This window comes from Stegastes partitus, unplaced genomic scaffold, assembly GCF_000690725.1.
Source record: "Stegastes partitus isolate 25-593 unplaced genomic scaffold, Stegastes_partitus-1.0.2 Scaffold551, whole genome shotgun sequence".
Lineage (NCBI taxonomy): Eukaryota > Metazoa > Chordata > Actinopteri > Pomacentridae > Stegastes > Stegastes partitus.
The window spans coordinates 115,983-127,452 of NW_007578282.1; the positions used below are offsets into that span (position 1 = coordinate 115,983).

Below are 11,470 nucleotides of genomic sequence, written 5' to 3' on the forward strand. Positions count from 1 at the left end.
TTCCGCGGGCCCGACCAACAGCTTCTAGTTTATTGCAATCTGACATTTAACATAGTTAAACCTGGAGGGGCGCCTGATTGGTCATCCTCGAACCACGTGTCCAGGCTAACTTCTGCTACACATGGTACCACCCACTTGGTCCATCTCAGACAAAACAAAACATTAACTTCTGTATTACAGAGGTTTATATGCTTTTTAAAAATACCATAAACCTTTTATTAAAAATGTAGAATCTTGTTTTTCTCCACTTGAGCCACGCTGAGTCCAAAAGGAGCCCAGGCTGCTTCTCCTTTTACACTCGTGGAACTGTCCATGGCCTCGTTTAATATCTTTATAAGCTGGCAAAAGTTTTTTTAAAATGCTATTTCTTATGAAAACTATTTTTCTTGAAGGAGAAGGTGCACATGACACCTTGTTTTCGAGCAAATTATGGTTGAATTCCGTGTCATATAAAGCTGTGATGTTCCAATTTTACAAGCTTGTTTTAAGAAAAGACTGATGCTCATTGCCGCACTCTACTCATATTTACAGTAACGGGGTCAGCAGGTTGAAGCCACTGGCTCTGTAAAAGAGGACGATATTCTACAAGGTTACTTTAAGAGGGTATATTTCACATAATATTCTCTAGTACACCTCACATGAACAACTTTAACAGATACCTCCAATAAACGTTCGCAGCCAAACTCTGGTGGGATTGTTATACCTCTCACAATTCTTTTATATGAATTTTACAAGATATCAGAGGGCACTTAACTGATTCAATCAGCCGAGAGTCTCCCTCTATGCTTTATATCTCGCTAATTAGTTGATTTGTAGATGCAGTTGTGAAGGGACTGAACAAATAAGTGACAGGGCGTGATATCATGCGTTCAGACAGAAAGCCCTCTGTTTTCAGATAAAAAAATTAAAAAAACTTAAACTTTTCTGACATTTAAACTGCAGTGCAGTTTCTCTGCACGAAAATTACACCACATCGTCCAGGCATTCTGCAAACAGCTGGTTCAACAATTTTTAATGTGGCGTTTGGTCATCAGGACATCCTGGCACACATCATGACTGACCTATGGCTTTTGTTGTTCTTTCCCGGACCCAGAGATCCAATATCATTTTTTAAAAAAGAGTATTTTCTTTTTTTAAATATTCTATATTATATCAGTGCTGCAACATTTCATATTTCATGCATTCACATTAAATTATTACCACCGCACTCTCGACTCAGGAAGACAAAATCAATTTATGTTGTCAAAAGTTTTCAAAACCCAACAGCTGGGATCTCTACATGTCTCATATATGGTAGTTTAAAAAAAAAGAAAAAGCCTGACTGCATCAATGACAAATAGTTTGATTTATAAAAGACACGCACGCACACGCATACGTTGCCGTCAATCCACTCAAGTTCAGACGCACAGTCACGGTGAGTTGAACTTGATGTTGAACTCAAATACTCCATTTAAATAAAATACAAAAAGTACAAGAAAATAGAACCAGTACATTTTAAAGATATAACAGCATTCTAGGCTGCGGCAGCCCGTAGTGAGGGCTCACAGTCCTTTTTCAGGGAAAAAAAGTGAATATATTTGAAAATGCGCCGGGTTTACAAAACAATCTATTATTTTCATTTACACATCCCGCTGGAGGGGAAAAGCATTCCTAATAGTCAAATAGGGATTAAAACAGATCAGTTCTATTAATTTATAGCAGTAAATGAATTAAAGGATTAAGAAAAATCTGCAGGGATATAGGAGCTTGCACATGCGTGCTGAACGGTGCTAGTTGCGTGCTACAAATTTGCCAATGAAGTGTTATGTGAGACATTAGCATTCATTTAAACACTGGTTTGGGAACGAGTTGCAAGTCAGCCGATATTTGATAGCTGTATCCGTCACTTGTGACCATGTATCCTGTCTAACCCAAAGGCACCGGGCCTTGCTCTAGCTCTAAATAGAAAGAAAAAATATCAAATGTTTAAACTGGAGAAGCTCTGAGGGATCCGTTGGGGTTTCATCTTGTCCCCTGGACTTAATGCCTCTCCTATCACTGCACATTCTTGCATCTAGTTAGTGAGTCTCGCAATGCAGCACAACATCAATGCAAAATAATATCTTAGGCCTCGGTCTTATGTGGAGCATTTGGGTGTGTTGCTATCATTTCACAGCGTCTCGTGTTATTGCAGCTTAACAGTTAGCAAAAGCAAAACAGTGCAGTGTGATATTCACAACAAAATGGCCCGTACGGCCATCCGCAGGGAGTAATGTGCAGGCTGAAGTCGCCACTTTACCTCCGAGAAAGAGGCCATGTGTTGCGCCTCCTTTCCTCGTCTCTCCACGCCTCCGATCCCTGGCTGCCACAAATCCGGATTTCACATTCAAACAACTGCTCGTCTGTTCAGTGCATCTTTAGCTCAGCGATGATGTCATATCTTCGCGTGAGCAAAGGGCCCCGTGCTTTAGCAAAACCAAAATCTGCTGGCAAAAAAAAAACCCAACTTGATAAACCGAGCAGATAGCACTGTCAAGGTCACTGTCTAGTACACTGTCTGCTCGATATTGAAATTAGCCTCCTGGAATCCACTGGTCCTGTCCAGACAGGGCAATAGCCTAAACAAAGGGCTTTTCTTCCCTTTTCTCTCTTTGATTCTCTGCAGGCAGGTTGCCACAGTTATAGCCTTGTGCAACCCCTTTAAAGCTTCCTTCAAGGGAAACCAACTACCAAGGGAAATCTCAAGAACCCGCAAAGGTGGTAACGATTTAGTTGAAAGGTTTTGGCAGATTTTTTTTTCATTTGTTTACAACAACAGACGATATTTTCGTGCAACTTTGCATAAACAATTAACAACACCCCACACTGACTGAGCCCAGAATAAAATATGTATGCGCTTGTTTAACTTTTAGGAATAGTCCATATCCACCTGGGATGTAGAATAATCTAACAAAATATCCCCCCAGTTCAAAGTAGTAAAAATCTAAGAAACAATTAAAACTCAAATTACATCAGTGTTGTGTAGAAATGTGCAAATTAAAGACGCAAACCAGCGTTTGCGGAAGGCGTTTACGTCATCCTATGGATACAAATATTTGAACTTGACCGTCAGTGTGCGTAAAGTTGTCACGCAATAAATTGACACCATATATTTGTTCAATTGGAAATAATCACATTTTATTTGTTGAATATTTATATAATTTTAAATTTCTTACTGCACAACTTTTGTGTGTGTGCGTGCGTGTGTGTGTGTGTGTGTGTGTAGTGTAACATGCAATCCAAAAAAAAATAAAATAAAAAAAATCAACTGCAACTGCTCATCTACAAGACTGCGTTCACGATCAGTAAATTATGAATTGTCAAACCAGACTTGGCTCATGCAGTCAGTCAGATGGAATTCAGCTCTGAAACGATTTAACAGAGCGCTACTTTTCAAACACCAGAACTTTGAAATGTGTCGAATGTTTTCTCACAGACATATGTGCAGAGACGTTGACAAATAAATAAGTAAAACCACTGAAAGTCAAAACACTGATCGTCTTTGTTGTCTTATTGCCTACACTGCTCCGACATGTGATTTCCAGATGACCGGACACACTCCGACAATAGACCTAATAAATCACAAAACTATGCATTGATTGGATTAATATAAAACATTGCATAAACAATACATCCATATCAAAATAAAAACTAAGGCAGCTCGGAAATGCGTGGCTTTTGCGGTACCCTCTATGTTCTGTAGCACCACTGGCAGGCCTTCAACTTTAACAGAAAAGTTTTCCAACAAAATGACCCCAAAGAAACTATCAACTCCATATTCCTACAATATTATCGAACGCGCTGAAAAAAACGAGACAACACTGAGCTAAAATCAGGGCAGTGCAAGAAAGAAAGACAAGTTGCAGAGCTAAAATAACCATAAATTAGACACAGTTGCAGCACTTCCTGATATTTTCCTCTGGTCACCACCAGAGGTTATCAGCCCCCTTTCTCATGTCTCTGGCAGACAGCGGCCTGCAGTCTCTGACGCCTCCACACAACCCAAAACTGGGCAACATTTTCTGCATTTTCGAAATAAAAATAAAAAAATCAGTGGCTGATAGAGGTGTAAAGTATCCACAGGCTTTTAGTTTGTTTCTTTTAATTTGAAAAGATGCTATCACTTTTTTTGAGTTGAGTTCATATTGTGTGTTTTGCTGTTTTCGTCATAGTAAATGTTAATCCGGAGCGCAGGCTCTCTAATTATTGTGACAACTTACAACTTCAATGAGGAAATACATTAACCTTTAGAGGAACAGTATATTGTAGCGCAGAATTGGTTCTATATTTGCGCATAAGATGATGTGCAATTTGCGCATTTGGATAATTCTGTATTTATGCATTCAAATATTTTTTTAAAAATCCTTAAAAAAAACAATAAGCATGTGTATGTATAACATATGTTCCACTAATTTCAGAACCAAACAATCTCTTTACAAATTAACCTTAAAAATGATTTTCATATTCTGCTAAACCTATTAGATTATTATTTTTGGCTGAGATTAGTCATATTATGTGGCAGATCCCTGCTAAGACATTAAATACACTACTACACAGCTTTAGCAGAATTCAAACCTTTGTTAAAATGTTCTAAAAATATCAGTAGCTGAAATAAATTAAGCCAAACTACATATTTTTCTCTACACCTTATCGCCGCCGTGCGCCTTCTACTTTACAGAAAACAATATTTCTTTTCTTTTTTAAAAAATGCACAATATCCATCGTGTTTCTGCAAGTTAGTCTTGTCTGTCGAAATGCACAGTGATTATTTAATTTTATTTTTAAGCGTCAAACAGTCATAAAACAAAGTCCACGCAGGCCTAGCGCCATATAGGAAGAAAACGGCCATACCTTTAATCGTTATATTGTGGACGACGTCGTGTTATTATTTCCTCTTGCGTGGAGACAGTGTGGCTGCTTGCTGCGGATTACTGGTGTTGGTGTGAGACGTCAAAAGTCCTACCTGTCCTTCGTGGTCAATAACACACACCTCATGATGAAACTATTGGTGGTTCCACAGGCATGGGCCAGAACAAGTGCTTTTAGAGGACTTCTGCAAAAAAGAAAAAACAAAAAAAAACACAAAAGAACAGAGCCCAAATGTTAATGCAAAGCTCTGAGAGATGGTCAGAAAACGCAGGTCAGGGGATATCGCTACACTTCCCCTTTTTATGTATTTATGGCATGTCATTAAGCCCGGCTGTCTAGACAGGGAAATAACACCTTGTTTGCCTACAAACAAACCGCCAGCATTGGTGTCCAGCCCCCTATTTATTATTCACAATCTGCTGTGATGTCAAGGTCAAAGTGACTGCATAGTCATGGTCAAGGGTAAATTAGGAGACCCAGAACTTTCCACAAGGATTGAAAATGCAGGAACCAGACAAACAAAAACTTGAACTCTGACGGCTTTGGATTCTGAGCAGCCACCTCAAGAGGTCTGAGGAAGCTGGAAATAATGACACAAGCCAGCCAACCACTGGCTTAGAGAAATCAAAGCAAAAACAACACAGAACGCACACAGAAACTATAGGTTCAGCATTAACGTTTCGAAAATAGCTGCATCGGACTGAGCTAATGTGTAGGTTTATTAGAACCAAAGAAAAGCACAGAAGCCGTTTGTATCCCCCTCTCTCTCTTTTTTTAATCCCTGCGACTAATCTGCACCAATTTTAGTTCACGTTAAATATTAAATTACGGATGTGAGAAGGGCCAGTGATAAGGAAATTAAACTAACTGCGACTTTACTTTCTTTCAATCTAGTCGCGTCTAATAATATATTTGCACATTTACGTCACTCATTTTCTTAAGTGTAGCTAAAGTAGCCTAACATTGAGGCCTTTACTTTTTCCAAACCACGCTGCATGCACAACAAAAACCTTCCGCGTCTGAGCATATATGAGCTACACGAAAGACGTCTAAAATGCAGGTGAAATTTGTAAACACAACTATATAGACTCATTGCGTAATGACGCCTTGGACAGATTTTCGCATTTAGCGTGTGAGCGCATGTGTATTCTTACTATTAACGTGAGGATAGATGAGCAAAGCAATAGCTGTTTATACCAGCTGACAGCATTAAATACATTCTCAAATTTATTGCACAACTCACCTGTGCTTATTGAATACTGAAATAGTTACAGCAGTAAGTGAAATCCAAATTAGCGCAGGGCTGCAAGACTACACAAGTGTTCTGTGTTGCAAAACTGCATTGACGCAAGCAGATGCTTTGCCAATTTAACGCATTCATGTATCGTTAGCATCTTCGCGAAATCATAATCAGCAAAAATGCAGCATGGATAAATGCCTTAAATACACAGACTGTCTGCTTGATGCGCACTTGAAGGCTGCGGGTTATTACGTTCCTATTATAAGACCAACAACAAGTAATTTGTACCTGCGGAATATGAAAAGCATTAAAAATAATATTGTGTGGTAAACCCAGTAAATGTTTCTGTGAGAGCCGAGGCATAAATCCCCCGATTTGCCTTTCGGCCTGTTTTTAAGATTTGTGCTGATTGACCTTTTGCCAAGAAACAGACAACACATCTTCGGCATAAAACTTGATTAAAATTGCGGTGGTGGAACAAAGTTGAATATAGTGAGAATTACGCCCATCCGACGACTGACTTTCTCAAAACTGATTCATTTGAAATATCAAGTCCTGCAAATTTGATTATAATAGTGCTGTATGAAAAGAGGAATTAGTCTAAATATGACAATGATTTTTTTTTCCGCATTAAAGTTTGCAAAACGCACGTTGCCGCTCACTCGTCACGCGTAATCGCTGTATCGCCGCTTGTTGCCAACAAGATGACTCCAGAATGACTAACAACTCTTAATCAAACACTTTGCAACATAAAATCTTCACTCGTCCATCCGCTGCTGATGTTGGAGACGAAAGGCGACAGTGATCAGAGCTGCTTTGGAACACCAGCGTTAAGCGCTCAATGACAGGAAATGCTGCACGTAGGACGGTTGATTGATTGAATATTTGAGCATTTTCATAATCATCATTTATTTATGAAACACGTTACCAGTACGTAATTCAACACCACAATACAGTTCACATACTGCACCAAAGTAGAAATTACAGGCTTCGTACAAGGCGTGTGATCAGCTCCAATGCTACACTAACAAAGTCAAAACAAAATAAAACGATTGTGCATTTATGTGTAATACTCACTGACTTTAATGGTTTACAATCATTCCAGTTGCATGACAGAATCCTTCACTGATAAAGGAAAACATACAGGTTTTGGGATATTCCAGTTTACAGTTCCGCCATACTAGATAATATGAATTAAATAATAAAGGCATTGCACTATACAGATTAACAACATAGCAGCCTTTGTTTTACCCCAGGCTTAAGAGAACATGTCCCACAGAGAAACATAGCTTTTGAAATTCAGATGGAATCTTTTTTTTTCTTTTTTTTTATTATCTTTAAATCAGTCTTTCTCCTGAAAGTCTCCTCTGTGAGTTTTTTTTGTTGAAGATGATCAAGTCTCAAGTTCAACGTGTCGTCACGCCACAACAATTCTTGTCCATATGGCGAAATTCTTTCTAAAATGCCACCAAACGAACCGTCTCCTCTGTTTAATCTCCCCCGTCGCAAGTCTTAGAAATGTCATCAGTCTTTTTGAGATTTGGCTTGAAAAAGAAAAAAAGAAAAAAAAAAACGAAACAGGAAAACACGCAATACTTGTCTTTGAAATACAGATATCGTTTTAAATATTATATATTTATATATGTACATTCCTATAAAACAAATGTGAAGTGAATTTTCAATACTTTCACAGTTTCTTAGAGCATTATCTCTAAATTGAAAACTGGGGGGCTTGGTGCCATGGTCGTTGGAGTTGGCGATGGAACTTAAATTAAAAATAAAAAAAGAAAAGAAAAAAAAGAAAGACTCAGCCAAAAAATGTTCTTCAGCCAAGATTTTCAATGCAAGAGGTAAATATATGGCATGATGTTTTGGAAGGTATAAGTTGCAGTTTCAAGGAGGTCGCTTATCAAGTGGTGTGCATGTGATTGTTCTTGGATTTACTGACAAATTTCTTCTCCTTTACTCGTCGGTTTTGGAACCAGATGGTAACTTGACGCTCTGAGAGGTTGGTGGCGGCCGAGATGCGCCTTCTCTTGTCTTTGGTGATGAACTTGCTCGCTGCATACTCTTTCTCTAGCTCCTTCAGCTGGATCTTGGTGTAGGGGACGCGCTTTTTACGCCCACGACGATAACTGCTGACTTCAGGCTGCAGTGGCACCACATCTGCAAGGGGGGAAAAAAAATTCAAAGGAAAATATTAGTCCCTGCGCAAAAATATCGCAGCGTTTTACTTCACAAAACCAGCAGCCGGTCTATCTCTGAAGTAAACAAGGAGCTGTTTAGCTTGAAATACTGATTCTACTGAACTGAAAACAGGAAAATAGCTTCCAAGTAATTTAATTCTAAAGGTCTGTGTGTGTGCGTGTGTGTGTGTGTATGTGTGTGTGTGTAGGGATGGGGGGTGGAGGAGGGGGAGGAGGAGGAAGAGGAGGAGGGGGAGGCTACATAACAGAAATTTTGTTGAAGTCAGGCTCTCAGGTGTGCTGCACCTGACATGTGGGGGCGTCTGAGTGGGATCACTAATGTAAAATGCCACCACATCCATCCTTTGTTCCTGTCAATGAACTATCACTATTAAGTTACAGCCACTAACGACTGCGCATTGTTTCTAGTGGCCACTGATCATTGTTTTCTCTTGGACTGTATGTCAATACTTAATCTGCTGTTTGATTGTCTACAAGCCACTATAACAAACACTGTTAAGGGTATCTTAGATAAATCTCTCGTTAAGGTGCTTAATTAAACTGCGGTATCAGGCTGGGTTAAGTATAAACCACATTAAGTCTCGATGTGTGAGCAATCCGCCAGTCTGTGAGGGGGAAAAAAAAAGAAATCCAATTCTGGCAACTATATCCAAGACAACAGAAACTTTAAGTTTGGAATAAATATTACGTTTATACTTCAAATATAAGTTTAGACTTTAGGAAACATATCAAAATGTTACGAATAGAAAGGCACTATTTTCCCCACATGAGTGTATTGCAAATATGTTTTTTTTCTTCTTCTTCTTCTTTCCAATGGCAGTAGCTACCTTTTTGTGCAGGAAAGCAAAGTTCTGAGATTACACCCTTTACCCCTAAGTGGAGAAGAGTTCAAGGCAGCCAAAATGCAACATGACTGGACAAGTATGGCAATACCTTAAAACAAATAGTGGCAAGCTGTGAGACATATAGCTTTTTTTTTTTTTAACCCCCGTGTTATTTTACAGGAGAAGGTTGCGAATATTTCTCCTCACTTTATATTCATATAAGGTTATGCTTACTGTATCCTAATTTGGGCCAATGAACAAATCCATGTTATTTTCGCATATTACATATTCTCTTCTAAATTGGGGCTAACTGAGCAGAGTTTACTGTTAGTGCATTTGTTCTTATTTTAAAGTAAAGCAGTTGTGTTGGTGTGAGAGGGCGTCAGTTTGGGTCTCACAGAGACATGGACCGCGCGCACTTGTGTGTTTGTGCACGTGTGCGCGCGTATTTGACTACGTGCCCGTGCTTGCGTGGCTTGCTCTTGTGTATTTGCAATATAAAGAAAGAAGGGAGAGGGGAGGGATCCCTATCTCAAATTAAAATAGCTACAGATTTCACAAAGATAATAAACCATTGAGGTAAAAGCAGCAGTCCAGTAAACACTCTGTAAACTGCATACTGCTCGGGCTCCTGTGTCCATAATCAGATGTGATGCATGCTGTGTGATAGTAAGCAAAGCAAAGCAAAAAAAAAAAAAGGCGAGCCTGAATTATCACGTGAACTAAATTTGTATTCGTGAGCCATTTGCGTGACATGATGCTCAAGCCTGTACGTAATGCAAAGGTTATAAATAAATACTGATATATGCAAGAGACGCACCGCAGGGCGCTGAGGTTTATTGGCACAATCCAAACACAGAAGGCTAGCTAAGTCACTATATTGTCATACTGGGGGCAAAGGTATTAGGTGGTGTTCCGTTCTATTCTACGTGACAGAAACTGAGTTATACTCATGCAATCATATGACTGTGCAAAACAACAGCTCAGAATACATATTAGTCGTTAAAAGGGCCAGGCAGCTCAAAGGGGCTCCTTGAACTCACGACTGTGAATTCTCATAATTTTTTATGCATACTTTGCAGAAAATATATGGTGATGTGTTGAATGTCAAACTGAAGCACATCTCTACACTAATGGCAGAGACAGAAAAGTGCACATGATAACTGACACGAGGAATGACAGTTGTGTGTTTATGCAACACGTTTAGCTTTCCTGAAACCTTTTGGTGAGCTGAAAAGGACACTTTTGGCACAATAAAAATAATACAAATAAGCAATAGCATCTTAGCAGCGTGAAAACACCTGGCGACATTTAAATAACCCTCTTAAAGTGATGATACAGTTATTAAAAGACTGAGCTGCTGGACTGATATATCCATTACAGCCTACTTAAGACGCATGCAAAAAATCATTAGAATTTGTACATACCTGGGAAAGGTGATTTCCAAAGATGACTTGACTGTGTTTGCTCTTTGGAGCAATACACCTGCCCATCCCAGCCATTGGAGAGAGCCCAGTGCTGGTAGCCCTCCATGGGGATCAAGGCGTCGTGCCGCGGTTCAGGGTGGGCACTGATACTGGGCACTACCGACACGTCCAGATATCCAGGAACAGCCTGATATGAGCTGGCGAAACTCGGGTAGAAGGCAAACTCTTTCGCCCTGGTAGACAGTTCTTCCGTGGGCAGCGCTGTGCTGGGCTCGGCATATTTCTCTGCGGGATGGTACGAGCAAGGCTTCTGCTGCAAGTTCACGTTGTGCGAATGAGATAATCTACAGCCGTAATATGGGTTTCCAAAGGGATAACCGTAACTCAAAGATGCGCTGGATGAAGTCTGAGGAGCGGGACACTGCCGGCCGGTGTCTGGAGAGGAAATATCCGAGTAGACGGAGCCCTGGTGGGTCGCTATGGTGCCAGAATGTCGTCCCAGCGCGGGGTGCGACATCAGGTCCCTGCAGTGGGTCGCAGGGCAATTACTGCTCAGTCCCTCCATTGTTTGGCTTTTATTCTGGTTGTTTTCATTCGGGCTTTTTTCATAAACGTACATCAAGGTGTCCGCCCAGCGTGGATGCAGAACCAGCGAAGTCGTCATATCACGGGCTGCCGATGCTTTTTAAAAGTCGACTACTCCAAGACGGACACCTCATTTCCAACTACATTTTACACCAAGCGCATGCGCACACGAGGCCCCTGTGTGTCCACTTCATTAAGACTCTGGCACGTGATACGCTAACAAGTCCTACGAGATTGGGCTTGCGAGCAGGGGCAGAGCAGCCCTTTAAAGACCCACTGCCTCGCATGCCACCGTTTTTT

General features: G+C 40.2%; 1 protein-coding gene across 1 annotated transcript; it reads right to left on the reverse strand.

Annotated features, from left to right (window-relative positions):
• Positions 1-8,036: 8,036 nt before the first annotated feature.
• On the reverse strand, positions 8,037-11,249 carry hoxc13a (homeobox C13a). Its single transcript, XM_008288289.1, has 2 exons — positions 10,586-11,249; positions 8,037-8,293 (listed from the first exon to the last, which is right to left on the reverse strand). The coding sequence occupies exons 1-2, from the start codon at positions 11,247-11,249 to the stop codon at positions 8,037-8,039; spliced, it is 921 nt and encodes a 306-aa protein (XP_008286511.1).
• Positions 11,250-11,470: the final 221 nt, after the last annotated feature.